Source organism: Orcinus orca, chromosome 14 (assembly GCF_937001465.1).
Source record: "Orcinus orca chromosome 14, mOrcOrc1.1, whole genome shotgun sequence".
NCBI lineage: Eukaryota > Metazoa > Chordata > Mammalia > Artiodactyla > Delphinidae > Orcinus > Orcinus orca.
In genome coordinates, this window is record NC_064572.1 from 66,017,020 (window position 1) to 66,037,056 (window position 20,037).

The 20,037-nt window shown below is 39.3% G+C and overlaps 1 protein-coding gene across 2 annotated transcripts; it reads left to right on the forward strand.

Moving 5' to 3' along the window:
- Positions 1–15,506: 15,506 nt before the first annotated feature.
- On the forward strand, positions 15,507–19,000 carry SFR1 (SWI5 dependent homologous recombination repair protein 1). 2 transcript variants are annotated; one of them, XM_033421081.2, is made up of 4 exons: positions 15,507–15,529; positions 16,349–16,464; positions 17,071–17,481; positions 18,535–19,000. In XM_033421081.2, exons 1-4 carry the CDS (start codon positions 15,517–15,519, stop codon positions 18,724–18,726), a joined length of 732 nt encoding a protein of 243 aa, XP_033276972.1. In that variant the 5' UTR covers positions 15,507–15,516; the 3' UTR covers positions 18,727–19,000. The 2 variants fall into 2 exon arrangements, with proteins under 2 accessions (XP_033276972.1, XP_033276971.1); XM_033421080.2 differs by having other exon boundaries at positions 15,512–16,243.
- The last annotated feature ends 1,037 nt before the right edge of the window (positions 19,001–20,037 follow it).

Consider the following 20,037-nt stretch of genomic DNA (forward strand, 5'->3'; position numbering starts at 1 on the left):
AACTCACCATGTTACAAACCAGACCTGTTACCTCCCCTTACCTCTCTTCAGTCATGGCTGTGGTGGTCTTCAGGGCATGGTCTGTATCAAGTCCCCTGTAAGTATTCAGAAAATATTCAAAGTGGAATGAGGAGAGAAATGAGGAAAAAGACAACAGAAAAGAAGTATGAGGAAAAAGTAGTAAAATAAAGAAGGGAATCATGAAGGTAACAAAGAAAAGAGGGAAGAGGAGAGGAGGACGGTGGATAGGATGGTGACAAGGATATTTTAGATTGGTTTTCCTCAAATCGGGAGGGATAGAATGCATCCTGAGCCCTGTATGGAAGAACTAGAACACATTTCCAACTATTCCTCTTCCCTTCCAGTGTTGTATTAACTGCTTCCAGTTTGGATTAGACTCTCAGTGTTTTGTGAGTGTGATGAGAGAAGGGACTAAGGGGCATGTTTCCACCTTTTCGGCCATTCCTGCACATGTAGATAATAGGAGTGGCTGGGCCATTTTCCACTATGGAGCAGGATTCTGTGTACCAGTCGGCAAAAATAAAAAGTGTGATTAGAAGCCTGTTCCTAACCTCATAGTTCTCAAGATGAAGCTCTTAAATAAAGGTCTGGAGTTGAGGTTCATTTGTTTTTCCCATGGGGAATGATTCCCTATTTTGCCTTAGGTATATAGAGGGACAAGATCTTGCCTGTTCTTCTGGTCCTGGAGTTCTTACAGTCTTGTAACTTTTTGTACGTTTTCTTTTTGGGTTCTGTTGCCAGCTTATTTTAAGTCTAATGCTCTAATCTCTCTGAGTGATGACATGTCATAACTGTAACCCCAAGACATTTTCAGGTAAAGGCAAGATGCAGGCACTCCTTGATTTTATTTGTGGGAGGTACATTCTAGCCTACATGGAAATGTGTAAGAAATATTCTGCCATTGTGAAGGCCTCAGTAAAATCATGCTGACATCTGGTAGTTTTGAAGGGTGCTTAGATCTATGAAAAGAGCATTTTCCAAAGAAATTATTTGTTTTCAACAGTTGTTCCAAAAAGAGGCTTAAAGGACTCCTGTGATTTTTTTTTTAAAACAAGTGAAAGCACTGTTATTCCTAAGGCAGCAGCCTTCACATGCTGAGTATCAATCTGTACACCCCAGATTCCTGGGATCCCTGGCAGAGGTTTTTCCATTGGAATGGAGGATTTCACTGAAATATAAATGGGCAAGAGTTTGTGAACTAACTCCCTTTAGTCAACACATGAGGCAGGATGTGAAAACCAACAGCAGGAAGTCCCTTTCAGCTGAAACCCTGGCCCATGGACTTGAAGCATATTCCTTTTTGCAGTCTTTTAAACAAAACAGTACAAGCACTCCTCGATGCTTATTCACATGGTACAGACTGTATTAAGAGTTTTCTGCAGGTTTCTAATATAAATGAATATAAAAACACAGTTCAGCTTGTTGCCTTCAGGCGTGGTGCTCACAAAGCAATTAGGAAACAGTATAGATTAGAGCTCAGTACATCCCCATACAACTCAAAAGGTTGTCCTAAAAATTTGGAGTTCAGAGGCAAGAATCATTTTCCTATGAGAGGAACAAGGCATTCATTCTTAATAAAGCAAATGACATCTACCACACAGTAAATGAAATTATCACACAGCTTATTTTTAGATGAGTGTGATATTCCACAAAGCACTGACTCTATGGATGAACCCTGCATTCCATTACCAGTGTTTACATTTGTGCAGCTTGATTTACCCAAACACATCTGAGAACCTTGCATTTCAGAAAGCAGCTAACAGGATTCACCAGAGGACAGATTTGGCCTCAGAATGGGGATGCCTATTGGTATCTCAGAGACTTTCTCAGCCACACCTGAACCAGCAGTTCATGATGTATCATTAGGTAAGCACGTTTTCAGAAAAGAAAGAGATGTCTATATATTTGCTGTTTCTAAACAAGATTTATGATCTGGTGGGTGGAAACAACAAAGATGAGTGATGGAAAAAATATAATTCGGGATACTTTGAGAATTCCCATAAGCTTCATGCAAAGGAGTATAATATAGGAGACAACCAGAATTAATGAATGTAATTCTTGCTTTGCGGTACCTCAAACTCATGTAACACACTGCTTTGTTGTAGTGGTTGAAGACACTATTTTAGTGAATAGGTAATTGTCATCATGCTTGTAGGTATACAAGTAGATATTAAAGTGTTTCAAAATGGTTTTATTAGGGATAGTTAGGGAGTTTGGGGTTGACATGTACACACTGCTATATTTGAAGTGGATAACCAATAAGGACCTACTGTATATAGCACAGGGAACTCTGTTCAATATTATGTAACAACCTAAATGGGAAAAGAATTTGAAAAAGAATAGATACATGTATATGTATAACTGAATCATTTTGCTGTACACCTAAAACTAACACAACCTTGTTAATCAACTACACTCCAATATAAAATAAAAAGTTAAAAAATGATTTTCTTAAATAATTCCTCATAATTTTATCATTTTAATATTTTCCATGAAGAAAAAGTTCATTAAACCTAAGGTCATTACATGTCAATCCAATCCTTCCTCAAGTTCTGATTTAGAAAAATCAGTATTAAAATGAGACTGTACCAGTGGTAATTTTGGTATAATCTGGCTTAAAATGTTGGTAAACACATCCTGTCTCATGACAACTTTGAGCTGCCTTTGATGTGATCCTTGACTTTGGATTTTGTTAGTTCTATTTGTGGATTGTGTTTATGTGACAAATTTTTTGGTTGTTTCTGAACACCTCTGAGTGTATCTGCTTTCTCTTCTTCCAATGTTTAATCGACACTCCCAGTATGTTGTTCTTTTCAATGACTAAAAAGTGGATTTTTCTCTAATCCAGTGCTCATAATTACATATCCAGCAAAGTTCACTCTAAGACCAAAATGCAGTCTTTAGATTTTCCCCGTTAGCCCTGCATGCTTACTAGAAACCACCACTGCCTGCTTCTTCTTAGTAAACTAAGGCAGGTGAGAACAGTCATCTTCCCTTCCCGTCATAACGTTAGTCATTTCTGAGGTGCTGTCCTGGGAAGGAGTGGAGGAGAAATCTGCTGTCCAGACCCTCTCCTGGTGAGTATGATTGATAGTCACATGGTAGGGTGTACTAAGCCTTTTAAGATGACTGTGCCAGGAGTAAGAATTTGCACATCCTGTCCTGAGTCTTGTGTTGATTCAGAGCGTGACTCAGTGATCCTCACTGTAGGGGCTGAGGGTAGAATGGCCCATGGCAAGTCTTCCTTGAAACATTATAATAGAATCTTTCACCAGAATGTTGATACACCTTCTAACTGCCAAAGACAAGTGGAAGGTAGAAGAAGCAACTTCTCTTGCCCAAGTACTTGACCCTGAATCCTTAACTTGATTATTACTTAATTCAAACCATTGGCTAATGGCATAAAAAGAAAATTACATCCTATCTGGAAAATAGCTGTAATTATAAAGAAGACAAAATCAATCAGCAATGGGAAAGAATAATCATTATGGAAACTGTATGAAGCTAAGAAACCGAATACCAACTTAAACTAAAAAGAAATTTAAAAATCCGTTCAACTGTAGTGGTGAATATATGTCATTATACATTTGTCAAAACCCATAGAATGTACATCCCAAAGAATGAACCCTAATGTCAACCATGGACTTTAGTTAATAATAATATATCAATACTGTCTCACCAATTGTAACAAATATACCACACTAATGATGTCAGATGTTCATAACAGAGGAAACTATGTGGTTGGTGGGAAGAGGAAGTGAGCAGGTATTGTGGTAACTCTTTGTTAATTTTTGCTCAATATTTCTGTAGACCTTAAAGTGCTCTAAAAATAGTCTATTCATACTACAAGGATTTAAAAAAATTATATATATGTGTGTGTGTGTGTGTGTGTGTGTATATATATATATATATATTAAACATAGTTAATACATAGAAATGCTTGTTACCTTAAAACTAAAGCTAACCATCAAGCTTTTCTTGTAAATCCAACTGAGGTCTGAGTTACAGAACCCTTAGGAAGAGAGACTGATACTCCTAATTTTTTCTTTTTAGCATTTCAGATTCTACTTCACAGCAATGAAGCCAACATTTGAGATAAGCAATTAGTAAAAATAAATATAATTAAAATTATGACACGTCCTTGAATGTGAAGCATTACTTGCAAAATGAAACTTGACTCGAACTGAAGTGTCCGACCAGGACTTCAGCAGTATGAAAGCGCCTGGAGAAACCTAGACTTGGGTCCCCAAATTCATGCCATGTTCTTTGAGCCATTTTATTTGTGTCTGGATAATGAGATTTCCAAATCCTTTTCTTCCATCCTCTGAATAAACATGGAAGGCTTAGTAGGGTAGACATGGGAGAAGTAACACTGCAGCCCCACCATGAGATGAGGGCTGCCCAAGGCTACTTAGCAGATTGGCTTCCTGCAGTCCTCAGAAATCAGTCATGCCAGTCAATACCTAGAAATGTGCTAGACTCACCTACTTGTCAAGAACAAGAAATAGACAAGTTATTCTGAGCCTCAGAGGAGTTCTGAGAGGAAGATGAGTCAAGATTTAAACATTTGTATTTTCCATAGTTTGAGCACCTACCTTGTTCAGTCATTAGCTGTGAGCTTTACCATTCTCTCTTCTTGAGAATGACTGGTGAAGAGCACAGGTTAAAACAAGACATGCTTCTTCTACATTTCCCATTTCCTACTCCCACTCTTTGGGATATCCTCCTATACGGTAACTCCAGGAGGTACAGATGTACTTATTCGTTCATGGTATATATTATACCATAAATAACAGAAATGTGTAGCAGATAAGACTTTTTTCTTATAAATTCTGTATTTGTAAGGCAGTGTTCCTCTAATATAAGAGGGGGTTAAGAGATGAATGGTTGGGCTTTCCATGGATCCTTCAGTGAAGTCTTAGGGGTACCCTAAACACCAGGACTTTAAAGCTTCAGCCAGTGGGATGCTGGCAATAACAGACCGTGTGCTCCTGCAAGTGGTGGAGCATTGGATGACATGGTGATTTGGGGATTTTATGCTCTTTGCAGAATAGCATGAGATAAAGCCACATTTAATTTTGGCACTAGGAGCAATAATATTAGAAAGAAAATGACCAAACTACATGTTTACACGTCTTTACCAAAAAAGAAAAAAAAAAAGAAAGAAAACCTTTTATAAAACAAGTATTTGTTAAATGTTGAATAAACATTTGAAATAAATCATTTACTGATGTTTCCTCTTAATATTCATTTTCTACCTATTCATCCTGTTATCTGTCATCCATTGGCAGACACTACAGTTTTAAGAAGAGTATACAGAAAAAAATATATAACTGGAAGCATTCTACTTCTATTTTAATGTTTCCTGCATATTTAGTAAAGATCACCCTGATTTTGATTTTACCTGTGAAACATCTCAGACCAGCTCACAGAATACTAATGTTCTCTTGGAGTACAATCTGAGAAGTTCTGGCTAAATGAAAGGGATGAGAAAAGTCCCCTCATCAAGCAGCTCTCTTGTACTGCCCCTGCCGCCTGCCTCTATCCTCGGCTTTAAGGTAATCACCACCTCCACGACCATATGTTCAGTGTTAATATGTTAATATCCATATTAAGCACTTTATCTGCTTCATTAGGTTTAATGGAGTAGGTATTACTACCCATGGGATATAGCATGAGGAAACACTTTTAATGAGGTTATCATTAGCATGGCTTATAAAGGCAGGGTTGAGATTTAAACCCAGGTATGTCTGACTCCACTATCTATTCTCTTAACTGCTACCTATGCATCCTGCATGACCAAATATATAGCAACAAGGGTGGAAAATAACAACCCATTGTATTCTGTAAGCCTGTCAATAAGCCCTTAAATCTGGTGTTTGAAAACTTCTCAGTCATAAATCTATCACTGTATTACACAAGGAGTATCTGTGTCCTGTAATCAGGTTTTATATACTTGTAGAATATATTTTACAGAATTAGTTGTAAAAAAGAGGTGTTGATTGAAAAGTAAGAAGGAAGATTCTATCAGGATTGTTGTGAAGACAATAATATATAGTTCATATACCATTTTTTTCCCATGAAGCCTTCCTTGACTCAACCTTCTGGGAACTCCCTAAGCACTTTCCCTGTACCCTTAGCGCTTTATCTCGCAATTGAACCCACCAAAATCTGCTAAGTCTTTTGTGCAGGTGCTGGGGATACAGAGATCAAAGACATGGTCCCTACTCTCAAATAGCTCATGGTGAAATGTGTATTATGATACCTACAGGGTGCTGTAAAAGAGGAAAAGCATTTAACTCTAGGTAGAAGACTTGAGGGGGGGAAAAAAGGAGAACGTGGGCCAATGGGAAGGAAGTGAGATGGAGTGGGGATTATGACCCTTGATCCTAGTCTTCAGGTGGGAGTAGAAATCAGGCAGATGGAGGTGTGTATGTGTTCGTAGGTGTGTGTGTGTGCATGCATACACATGTGCCTCTGTTTTCTAGGCAGAAGAACGAAGCTAGATGATAAGGAGGAGAGGAGCCTGGCCTGTTATGGGAACTGCGAGCACATGATTCGAGAAGGCTTGTGTGCAGGGTGTGTGCTGAGAAATGGCACCAGGTCAAGCTGGAAAAGTATGTTTAAGTGATTTGGTGAGGAGTTTGGATTTTATCATGAAGAGGTTTGGGTATCATTGGAAGATTTTAAGATCTTTGGAATGATCACCCCGGCAGTAATATAGAGAACAGATGGCCTGGGAAATGAGATGCACAGAGAAAGCAAGGCGCAAGTCTAGGTGTCAGGAGACTCTTGAAGGCATCCAGGCCAGACTGAGCTTGGGCAGTGGCAGTGACATTGAAGAGGAGGAGTGAGGTACAAGACATATTTAGGCAAATAACATGAATAAATGGGGAAAAATAAAAGTAATCTCAGTTTTTCAAGTAAATAAAGCTTATTTAACTTCTTATGTTGTCCCTGAAAGGTTCACATTTCTCTACTTTTTCCAGAGGTTGTACTACTGGTATAAAGCACAATTAGCAGATTTAATAGAATTAGCGTTCTTTGAAGCACCCCAACATATATTCATTTCTTGTTGCACTACCTGACTCCTTTCCCCGAAACTGACGTTATGGGTGGATTTCCATGAACCTGACTTAACCTTTACTCTATTCCCTGGCTACACAGACTGAAAATTATGTTGCCTTTCACAAGAGGATGGAGTAAGGGGTAGAAAAGACAAGCCTGTTAAAACCCATCCCATTGTGAATACAGCAACTCAAAGGCACCATTTCCAAAGAGGGCTGGTGGCATCACCCAGAAAGGGAGCACATCTTAGTGTTTGTCTCCAAGTAGCCTTTCTGGTCCAATGACAGAAGCAACAATAAGAAATAATAAGACAGGAAGCTGAAAGGTGTAGATTAGATCTGAGGAACAGTTTTCCCCTCAGAGAAGCTATTCAATATGGATATCAGTTATGCTAGAGAATATTCTTCCCTGGAGATTGTTTTTGGGATTGTGGTAAAGTATACATAATACAAAATTTACTCTTTTAACCAGTTTTAAGTATACAGTTCTGTAACATTAAGTATCAATACATTCACATTGTTGTCACTATTCTACCTTAATAGTCCCCTGTCCCTGCCTCTGTTGGATTGCTACACTGTCACTCTCTCTTCTTATCATGTTTGGAATTCTCACTTTTTGAGCTACTGATTAAATAATCCATCCATCCTTAGATTTATCCATTCAAAATATATTTGTTGAGAACTTACGGTAAGAGAAAAAAAGTTGTAAACATCAATGTATTCACCAAAACTTGTATTTAAACAAAACTCCCAAGCGGCTTCCCAATTTTCCCCAATTTAAACTGACAACCCATGATTATGTCACGTTTAGTACAGATTTAAGCAACCTCACCTTCACAATTTGTGACCACAGCCAATTCCAGTTCACTGTATACAGCAACAAAAATCAGCAAAGAAAGAGTTTGGAAGGCCAAGGAAAAGTCAAGTAGATGAGGTCTGTGGCTTTACAGCCTTACTCATTTAAAACTTCACCTACTGTAAAATGTGGTTTATCTCACTTACAAGATACAATCAAGTTTAACATGATTGTTACAATACTCTATCAGCCCTAAGAAAGTACACGTATATCTACTAAATGCATATTTATATCATAAAATGTTAATCATAGAATCATGAACTTCCATAATCCTTTTTAGTCAATTATATCAAAAGGTCTTTAGAACATGAAGTATGCATTTCTCGTTAAAGAAAAAATCATGATTTTCTCAGAATTTAGCCCTAATTAAGTGGGCCCAGGTTTTGTGGTGTTTGATCTATTATTTGGACATCAAAACCCAGGTTAAATCTACAGAATAATTTGTAGTATGGAGTAAACAAGCCTAGTAATCTGTAATCTTTTATAAAAATAGATTTATTTTTTATACATCTTAATTGGAGTATAAGTGCTTTACAATGTTGTGTCAGTTTCTGCTGTACAACAAAGTGAATCAGCCATATGTATGCATATATCCCCATATCCTCTCCCTCTTGACCCTCCCTCCCACCCTCCCTATCTTACCTCTCTAGGTCTTCACAAAGCACAGAGCTGATCTCCCTGTGCTATGCAGCCCCTTCCCACTAGCTATCTATTTTACATTTGGTAGTGTATATATGTCCATGCCACTCTCTCACTATATCCCAGCCTCCCCTTCCACCCCGTGTCCTCAAGTCCATTCTCAATGTCTGCGTCTTTACTCCTGCCCTGCCACTAGGTTCATCAGTACCATTTTTCTAGATTCCATATGTATGTGTTAGCATACAGTATTTGTTTTTCTCTTTCTGACTTACTTCACTCTGTATGACAGACTCTAGATCCATCCACCTCACTACAAATAACTCAATTTTGTTACTTATTATGGCTGAGTAATATTCCATTATATATATGTGCCATATCTTCTTTATCCATTCATCTGTCGATAGACACTTAGGTTGTTTCCATGTCCTGGCTATTGTAAATAGTGCTGTAATGAACATTGTGGTACATGTCTCTTTTTGAATTATGGTTTGCCCAGTAGTGGGATTGCTGGGTCATATGATAGTTCAGTTTTTAGTTTTTTAAGGAACCTCCATACTGTTCTCCATAGTGGCTGTATCAATTTACATTCCCACCAACAGTGCAGGAGGGTTCCCTTTTCTCCACACCCTCTCCAGCAAAAAATAGTGTATTTTTTGGTAGTGTATTCATAGCAGACAGGGCTGTATGGGTGGGTAAAATTGGTTGATTGAGTCATCCTAAAAGCTAGTGGCTGAAAATAAATTGCTATCCCTGTAGACAATTATTGGAATGAAACAAAATCAGCTTTACATACCTTCAAAACCTGAGGAAAATAGCTCTGAGTGAAAATAACATGCACTGGGATACTGTTTTTTGAAAAGAGGAGCATCTTGCCAAAGATTCAAACTCATTCCTCTTGGGGCAGCTTAACTGCACAAGCTTTATGCTAATTGTTTTTATATTAAAGATTTGGCAGCTTTACAAAAATCTTAAACTTGCACATGCAGGTTCAAAATACCCTATTTCAATGGCCCAGAGTTAAGCTAGGAAAGCATTTCAGATAATTCCAACCTGTAGTAATGCAACGTTTGTTTGTATGTTTGTTTTTAACCTATGGGTGGTTTATAGTTTATAGTTTCTTAGGAATTTGCTTAACAAATGTGGACATGATTAGTTTTCTGCCCTCCAAAACCCAAATCTGTGTTCTCTGATATCAAAGGATGCTATCTGCCAAATGACAGGCTTTCAAAAGTCAAGAAGACCGTCTTTGCTGGTGAGTGTTATTCCTGCACTTGGTATGAATCCCTCTCACAGCAGATCTTCTGCAGCATAGAGGTTGAGTTTTCAATATCCAGCATTCATAAAAGGGCATAGATTCACACATTATAAAAAAGTGTGAGAAAGAGTAAAGAGTACAATGGAGATAGAGTAAGCCAACATTCCCATGTACTGTGGAGTACTGGCAAAAATTAAGTAAACTTCTCTTGATTAAAAAAAAAGATAAAAGTTGGAAAGTGGCCATAAGAAAAGTATAATTTGACTCAGAGCTAGTCACTTACAAAAAGTGAAAAATAACTGAGATGATATCGGTACTTGATAGCTGCTATAGTAATAACCAGAGTGACACATACGGGGAAATTTGGGGAGGTGGAAGTGTTGGGAAGAGTTCGAGCTAAAGGTGTTCATTGTCGAAGGAAAAGTATTATCTGTCTTAATCTCCTGTTAACAAAGTCTAAATAGCTGAGTGAAGTCTTGGAGAACCACGTGAGGGTGAATGTAGGCTGCATTCTATGCTTCTTTTCCAAGAGCTTCTTTTCCATGGGAAAGATATATTTTCACTATAAAAAAACAGTGATATCATTTGCCAAGTGTGGGCCACCAGCATCATCATTAAACTTCACACATTATTTCTTGGGAGCCAGAGAGGTGGAGAGGTGGGTAATGTTGATATCACTGACTAGTGGTGTAATTTAGACACAGTGTGGGGTTAATGGGCACTAGGCATGATCTTGGAGATGGAAAGGGAGAGGATCAAGGAAGAGGTACCTTTGCTCAAGCCGCCTTCCCCACCTCTGACCATGCCTCTGCAAGGGATCCTCCCCGGGGGGGTCAGACCTCTTGGTCAGGGGTTCTAGCATTCAGTGGGTTTGGTACTGCTCATAAAGGTCCCTGATGAAAACATTTTATGTTGCCTTTGGGAGTGGAGGGAAGGGATTAAGTTTCAGTCTAGCTCTTAGATCCTGAACTGGGCCAGAAAATTCCTGGTTATAGACTAATGCACAGATCCACTCTACTACTGTTCTTATCATCAAACTTTGCCAAGGTGTGGAAGAGCAGAAGCCAAAAGATCAGTAGTGTCCTAGAATATGGTAGAATGGTATCTTAACTCCTTATTTTATTGGTACTAATAGACACTCTTACTCCCCCATTTTAAAAAAGCATCACCAAAAAGAAACCTTTCATATTCTCAAGACCAAAACAGTAATGAGACGTGAGGCTAGAGCACTGAACTGACTTCTTGCTAGCACTTCAAAAAGGTTTCAACACTGTGAAATTATCTTGGGAGTTGTTACCTCTCAAACTTCAGGTGGTTAAAGATGATTATAAGACATGTTCTGTTGCTTAAGGATTTGCTGACATCTATTGCCTTTTTTCTCCAAATGACATTTCTGAGTTAATAAAGGATCTGAGAAAGATGTGGCCTTGAGCAATACTTTTATTACCATTACTTTCCCACCATCTAACTCTTCTGCCGTGACCCTCCCACTCACCCACATCCTACCGCCTTCCTCACTGCGTTATTAATCTGACCTGAATCACTCTATTCTTCTCCAAGAGAACACACCCCACTAATAGCAGTGAATCATAGATACTCTTACTTCTCTAGTCTCTAATGGACTTGATGAAATGCCAGATCTAATAGAATAAAAGGATAGGAACTCAGGTGAAAGGAGTTCTTTAGGTTCTTGTTCAGTATATTACCCTCAATATTAGTTCCCAGATCAACTTTCTGGTTACCTGGTGGTGAACAGGTTTTTATCATTGACCCTCCCCTTATTTCCAGGCTCGAAGTAGCCATCCTGCTCAGTAAGGCAACCTCACAGGTATGCCTAATAGCTAAGTCAAGGGCTCTTTCACCTTGAAGTTGAAAATAAAATCCTTTCTTGTTTAACTTGACTAAAAATATTAAACAGTTTACCCTCAAAGGTCACTTTTTGATAACAAAGTCTTCCACAGTCTTTACAAGTGAACCAATTACACTGTAGAATTCCATATGAAATATTTAGGTAATAGAGAAAAAATCAGAATGAGTTTGTCAGTTATTCAAAGGGAAATTTATGAGATGACAGAGACTAAAACTACATCTTCTTCACCATGGATAGGTCTATAGGATGAGATTTGAATTCATGGCAAGAGAAACGTAGAGAAGAGTTTTTGAAGGTGATTTTCAACTTACATATCAGTGTCATTAGAAATATTGAAAGCCAGTTGAGAGAATGTAGTAGACTTTCTTGTGAGTGTTATAAATTTAGTTTAACTTGTCCTGATGGACTTTATAATCAACTTAATCATGTGGATTTTATATAGCTCTTCTTCACCCAAGTGGATTTTAATTCCAGTTTTAAAAGTGTGTATGTATATTTTAAATTGCTTTAAAAATAGCTACGGATACTACCTATCAATACAGAAAAGTCAATGGAATGGAGTTTAGGTCATCCTGAGATTACTGTTAAGATTTTTAAAGTAATGCTAAAGCTAAGAATTTTCACAAAAATTACTGCCATAAAATTTTAAATTGTGGCTTGAAAGTGTGTGCCTGTGTGTATGCTTGGTTGTATGGAGAGAGGGGCAGAGAGAGAGAGATAGGGAGAGAGACACTATTCACTATTCTCTTCTTGCTATTAAAAAAGAAAAAACCCTCATAAAGGTTATTAGGTTTACGTCATTACCCCACCAACAATAATCACAGACAAGAATGAACGGAAGAGCATTTTACCACACCCTGATGAATAACAAAGTGGTGAATAGTAGCCTTGTGTACTGAAGAAAGTTAAAAACAGAGAAAGCCTGCCTTAGGTTAGTATTAATTACTATTATCATTGAATTCTATTGCCCAAATTATTCTCTATGGTGGAGTAAAGAGTCCTTGCCTTCTGGTTCTCTGGGGCAGTACTTTCCCCTGCCTGAAAAGTTTCATATGGGGGCTTACCTGGTGGCACAATCGTTGAGAATCTGCCTGCCAGTGCAGGGGACACGGGTTCGAGCCATGGTCCAGGAAGATCCCACATGCCGTGGAGCAACTAAGCCCGTGCGCCACAACTACTGAGCCTGCGCTCTAGAGCCCACGTGCCACAATACTGAAGCCCGCGCGCCTAGAGCATGTGCTCCGCAACGAGAAGCCACTGCAATGAGAAGCCCGCGCACCGCAACGAAGAGTAGCCCCTGCTCGCCGCAACTAGAGAAAGCCTGCGCGCAGCAACGAAGACCCAACGCAGCCAAAAATAAAATAAACAAATTTTAAAAAAAGATTTAAAAAAAGTTTCAGATGAAACATACAATGTCATGTGTCAGAAACAACAAACTCCTAATAGGCCAGTAGATTTCAAGTTCCTAAAGACATGGAAATGGTTGCTAGGCTTTATCTAAAGGTACAATGAAAACTATAGGGGCTATATTCCAGATCCCTTACACTAAATTGAGAGTGAAAGGTATGTTTCCATTTTGGTACACAATGGGAGTAAGTAAAATGCAAACTTGTATTTGGGAAAATCATTCAATTCTAACAACACGTGAAAGTCTGAGATGTAGGTCAACAAATGCACATTTCTGAAATACAGGTTCTTCTGAGTACATGTTCTGAAGTTCTCTGAAAATCTGGCTAAAACAATCCCTTATAATATACCAGTTCACATAATAAGCAAGTCAGAACTTTTGCTAGGCAAGATGTTGTTTTCCTTTATGGAGCCAGCAAAAACACAGCTCTAAGCTTAGGTTATAATGATAAAAGGCTTTTGGAGCAGCTTATTTTAGGGAATCATAAAAACAACCCAACCCAAAGTGTAAAGAATATGCAGAGTGTGCATTATGCTTCAGGACAAATCACTCCGCTTTTTTTCAGTGTAACTGATGCCAATGGATGAGTAAAGGGAGAAATAAATGTACAGACTGGGACCTGTGGCTTGCTGAGGTGAATAACACCTGTATCACAAAATCATGAGTTCTCTCATTTTGTAAATTCCTTGAGATTAATTTACATACTTTTTGAAAAATTTAGAAGGATCAGAATATATTATCAATTATATGTGGAAGCTCCAAGTCTTCTGCTATTTATGGCTTATGTGGTGAGGTGTCCTACACATCACAGCATCTTTTAAAAAAATCTGTGGCCTTTTTTGGGGAGGTAAGTGAAGGGGTGAAAGGATTATATGATGCATTCCTTTAGATCAATTAGGGAATGGTGAATATAGTTGCATCTCTAGCATAACTATCGAGTGCTTCTTAGATACCTACTGCTGCTTTTCACTGCCTGTCATGAATGCTCATTTAATTCTCCAAACCCTAGGAGGTTGATAATATTATCCCCACTTTATTGATGAGGAAACCGAGGCACAGCGACACTACCTTACAAAGCACACAAAATGATGGTGCTGGGATTTGAACCTAGGCAATTTGACTCCAACATTGATGTCCTTAATCACTGTATTAGGTTGTCTTCAGGTTCTATATTTACATCCCACTGTTTAGCACTCAGTGAATTCCTTCTGGATCCTAGCTACCTCTAAGCCATTACTATCAGATGTTAGTAAAAAGACAGGGTCAACGTTTAAAATGGCCATTCACTGGGATTCGAAACACTGGCCCGTTAAAATTCCCAACTTCCACGCGACTCAGAAATTACTCAACTGTCTTTTCCTAAACCCAGGGCTCCAACTTAGTTAACTTTGTTGTTGCAGAGCAACGGAACATCACCACACAGGAAACGAGGAGGATTATTTTCGACTGAGGATGCCGCTGCCCAGTATTCAGCCAGGGCCCTATCTGCCTCAATCACCCCAATTCTGGACCAACCCAATCTTATTAAGTGATTGTTCTGCATCCTGTGTTGCACCATAACAGATTTCCTTGGGCTACATTTTCTCTCAGATTTGACAAGATTCGAAGCCAAGCTAAGAAATCTAACTTTTGAGGTAGATCCGGCAGAAAACCCGTGGCGGGACCGCAGTTTGCGGCAACGAAGGCTACAAAAGAGCTCAACTGCATCCGCCGGGGCTCTCAGAGAGACTGCTAACTTGTTTGACTGTCAACAGGCCATTGAACCCCGCGCTGCTCTTTCGTGGTCTCTGCCTTTGGAGTTCACAAGCTGTAAATTTAACACACAGCCCGCCGCGCGGCTCTGGGTCCCAGGAAGTCTGAGGAAAGGCCTTTGCTGGGGGGAGCGCGGAGAAGGGACTGACGGGAGCCAGGAGAACGGGAGGGGCATTCTCAGGCGTCCTTCACAAACACACAAAAACTAGGAAGCAGGAAGGGAAGGCGAAGCAAGGAGAGAGGAGGGAGGGGAAGCCGTGAATAAAAGCGCGCCCCTCCCGGAATCGGTTACTCGTTTTAAGCTCATTTCGGAGAGCACCCGACTGCTGCGAAGGATTCCGGCCGCGCGCGCGCGCGCACGCGCGCGGAGTCCACAGCTCTCGGGCGCTGGGCGGAGCAGAGCTACGCGCCTCGGTCAACCTGGCCAATCACGCTTTTCGGCCCCTCCCGCGCGGCCTCGCCCCGCTCCCTTGCGGAGGCTCGCGGCCGCGCGCGCGCAGTCCCGCCGCTCCGGGCGCGGGGCTGAGTGGAGCTGCGCGCGTCAGTCAATCTGGCCAATCGCGGGTCTCTTCCGCCTCCCGTGCGGCCCCGCCTCTCAGGCTCCCGGCTGCCGGCAGCAGCCGGGTTAGTTCTCTACGCTCTCCGGGCATGGCGGAGAGAGGTAGCGTGCTGGGCATGGAGTGGGCGTCTGAGAACTGGACTTCTTCGGGGATTGGGTGGGGAGTCGAGTAGCGCTCCCTTTCCCTGGTCAGGGAACCTCTCAGCTCCACCTCAGGCCTGGGGTCTCTCGAAGGCTTGCTGTAGTGGCGGGAGGGGAGGGAGGACTCCCTGTGGTATTTTTCCCGGTAAAGTTTCATGGCCTTTGTTTGAGAAGCAAACTTCAGTCTCTCCTTTTCAGGGTCTCTTAGCTGCTTAATCGAAAACGATGCAGACAGGAGGAAGTTTACCTGTGCTTGGGCTCCTTGTTCCTCAGGCCTGGAGGGTCATTTGTTTTAGGCACACAGCCTTTAGGATTTAGGGTAGCGTGACAGGTCTGATTATGTTTTTTTGAGTCAAGATTTCAGTTACATTTCCTTTCATTGTGAAGCTGGCGTAATGAAATTAAAGAATTCCTGACTATCCAAAGTTGTTATCCAACTCACCGCCCCGAATTTGGCAGATTTTGAGGATTTTTGTCAGATTTTATCCATCAATAAAAACAAATGTGGAGTTGTTCATATGAGATGCTAGCTAGTTAACTTGTCATGAAAAAAACTAGTAGTCACCATAATGAGCAACACAATCCGATTTAGGAAGGTAAATGGAAAACTGAAAAAAAAAAAAAGCAAGAATGAATCACAACTAAGTGAAAGACGGAAGTTGGCTGGCTTACTTGGTGATGTTATGTAAAACAATAAAAAATTCTTTGATAAAAATTAAGGAATATATAGAGGTGTGGGTTAATTTGATTTCCGTTTTGTGATTATTTTTTGTTTTTTAGAAGTAAAGCAAGATTTCAAGATGGAAAGTCCATCAGCCTCAGCTGTGGTGTTACCTAGCACTCCACAGGCTGGTGCCAATCCACCGTCTCCTCGTACAAGCAGTTCAAGAAAACAAGTATGAAAATCTTAGTTCTTTCAGTGGATCTAGTCTATATTTCTAAGTATTGTGGCAATGGTGGTTTCAAGTCTACTGAACATTGTCAGTTAACGTAATGTGTAAATTAGTAAGTAAAAATTTTATTAACATAATTTTAGGTCTTAACCCTTAGATAATGTATTGGACCTTCCCCTCAAATTTTCATCTTGACCCAATTATTTTCATTTAGTTTCAGTTCAAGTTTTTACAGCATTCCAAACAGGAAGTTTGAATCTGACATCATGAAGGTCTTTGGGGGAAAGATCTAGGTCGTTTCCTTAATTTGTAACTCTGAAGCACCTAACCATGTCAGGCTTGGGACAATTGCTGAACAAATGTTTGTGATTACTGAGATAAGTGTTTCAGCACTGTTTTAGAAGGGTGCCAGCTCTGCTAATATAAAAAGGGGTTAAAACTTAGTGGAGCTTACAGGAACTAAAGATATTTTGTGATGGTTTCTTTAGATATATGGAGACAGAAAGTCATCTAGTGGTGTCTGCCATAGAAACGTAAGGTCTTGATTTCTAGTAGATTTATTTATATCAAGTCTTGATTAACATTATTAACGTTTGATGCCTTTTTCAGCCTATGAGTGCAACCCTTAGGGAACGATTAAGGAAAACTAGATCTTCATTTAATTCTTGTTATGGTGTGGTAAAACGACTTAAAGTAGAGAGTGAAGAAAATGATCAGACCTTTTCAGAGAAACCAGCACCTTCAACAGAACAAAACTGTTTGGAATTTCAAGAAAATTTTAAACACATAGACAGTGAATTTGAAGAAAGTACATATTTGAAAAATACCTTCAAGAATATCAATGCATGTGCATCTAAATCACTTGATTCTGAGTCATGCAGTGATCTCCAGAATGACTTTATGAGTGAGAATCTTCCCAAACATGGATTAAACAAAGAAAAAGCAAAATTGGTGAAGCAGATTCAGGAGAAAGAAGAACTTCTTCGGAGGCTAAAACTAGTCAAAATGTATAGATCAAAGGTAAGAAGAATTTCAGAACCATTGCCTAATTAATTTTTTTATTTTTAGATAAATGGTAGGAAAGTATTTCAAAAAGAAAAATTTATTTTAGCATAATAAGAAGTAAGCCAAGTATCCAGAAACCTGGCTTCCAACAGCTTTAACTCAAATATGTCATAGATTTAGAGTAGAGCAGAAGAGGCCTCTAAACACCAGGTATAACTTTTAAAAGTCCCAGCCCTTATTTCATATGCAGTTGAAGCTTTCTATCTAGTTTCCAGCCCACAGCAGTATTAGAAGCTTCAAATGTTAGCTGCAAGTGGCAATGAGAACAGAAGCAACAGTGACAGTGAATGAGAAAAAAAGCTAAAAATGGACCACAGAGTACAATGAAAAGTAATTTTAGTAATGATCTTTTGTTATTCAATTATGTGTAACAAATTATTAAAATATTCCGAGCATTTTCTTTAAGAAAACAACAAATATATATTAGATTTTAGATTTCAACCCAGATAAGGTTGAAGAAAATAGAATTTGGGCACTTGGAAGAAGATGACCCTCACTTACCTGGATCATTCATGTATATTGCAATTGCGCCTTCTTCCCCAGCAATGTGTCATAAATGATGGAATACTGTATCTTATTTGCTCTCTTGAATTTTTAGGACTTCTCTAAATATAACTACTTGAGTTTTATGAGATAGTGACATTGAAAAATATTAATTTAAATATCATTTTTTAAAGTACAGCTGCGGTAGAAAAAGTAGATTGTTTTTTTTAACCCATATTGTTGCTTCTTTACATAGTTTTGCCCTATTTAATGATTCGATTTTTCCCTGAGGGTAAGGATAGCCCAGAGCTTCTACCAAACAAAACAGCCATAGAACTCAATTTGAGTGATAGTTACTTAAAACCATCCTACTTTTTTCCTGGGTAGAAGTCCCATTTATGTCCAAATGTGTTACCCTTTAAACCTACTACTCATCGACTGATTTGACAACTTTCATTAAGTAAGTTAGGATGGCTATCTAGTTACTGACACACATTTATGTCTTTTTTTTTTTTTCTGTTTCAGAATGACCTGTCTCAGTTACAGATGTTAATAAAGAAGTGGAGAAGCTGTAGCCAGCTGTTGCTTTATGAGCTGCAGTCAGCTATGTCTGAGGAGAACAAGAAACTAAGCCTTACTCAGCTGATAGACCACTATGGGTTAGATGATAAATTGCTACACTATAACAGAAATGAAGAAGAATTTATAGGTGTTTAATTCATAATTTTTTTCTCCAGAATGTCTTTGTGGATGACAATGTAATTAAAAGATATTTATACATTTTAAAAGGAAGATGTAAACCATTAGGGCTTAGAGAACGGTATCCTGGTGAACCTGGATCAATTTAGGGCCTTTGTTATATAAGTATAAACTAGGTTCTAAAATGAAAATTTAGTGTTTTGAATAAATTTGCCAAAGAAAACTTGACAGTTAAAGAAAGGTGAAAAAATTTTTTTAAATTAAATCATGATTAAAAAAATAATTTGGACAACTGTGGAAGTGAGTTTTAATACATTGTTCTGTTTATTGTGGTAAAAGTTTTATTTTAAATGTGAAAAAACAGTCCATCTAGTGAATGTCTAAACCGAAACTTGTCTGAAAATGCCTGCCTCTCCTAAGTTTATGCCTCTCCTTTGTTTCCACCCATTTACCACATATTTCCATCTGGATGGTCTAGCAGGTAAACTCATATGTTCAAAATTACATTAGTTTCTGTCTCTTCAAATTTGTTACTTGTATTCGTCATCTCAGTTAGTGAAGTGATCATCTATTTCTTATAAAACCACATGTCCTCATCACCCACTTCAGGGCATCACGGCATACAGGGCCTTTTACATTCATCTACCTTTCTAGTTTTATCTGTGAAATAGGTAAAAAGCTAGCGTATCTACTCCATTAACAGTGACTCCTCAGTCAGAAACCCACCTTCACTGGGTTGGGGTTCTGGCTGCCATGTTGTCCGTTATCTGTCATCCTGGCCATAGATGGACCCAAGCATCCCAGTCCTTGAGAATTCGGAATTGAGCTCAAGAAAAGAAAGCCCATCTCTTTTTGTGGCTGGAGCTGTTGTATGTGAACTTGAAAGCAGAAAAGCTGGTGTGCTTAAGTCTGCCCTTACAGAGGAAGGCAGAGATGACGGAGAGAGAACTTTGTGGGTCAGTGGCTTCTTGGTTCTGGTTTCCAGTCTCTTGGGTCCTTTTAAGGGCTGAGACAGCTTTACTTAGTTGTGGGTTTTTTTTCCCCCAATCTTAAAAGAAAAGTACTTCCCTACTACTTGGTAAGCAGCCACTACCCTAAGCTTCCCCCCTCCGCCCCCAGCTGCTCCTTACTCTCAGCCCAGTCCTTCCCCGTGATCCAACAGACTATTAATGTTGGCATATCAAGACCCTGCTCTTGCATGCATTCTAATTGTTAATGCCCATGCCAGTAACCTACCCCTCACCCCAGCCTCAATTCTTGCCTTCTAGACACTGCCATTGTCATTGGCTTCTGTGAACCCAAGAGGACTGGCCTTCCCTGGCTCTGGGA

Coding starts and splice junctions, on each gene's coding strand:
- SFR1 (XM_033421080.2), top strand. CDS start 16,138: ATGAGCAACACAATCCGATTTAGGAAGGTAAATGGAAAACTGAAAAAA. Junction 16,465..17,070: donor CAAGCAGTTCAAGAAAACAA/GTATGAAAATCT, acceptor TGCCTTTTTCAG/CCTATGAGTGCAACCCTTAG. Junction 17,482..18,534: donor TCAAAATGTATAGATCAAAG/GTAAGAAGAATT, acceptor TTTCTGTTTCAG/AATGACCTGTCTCAGTTACA.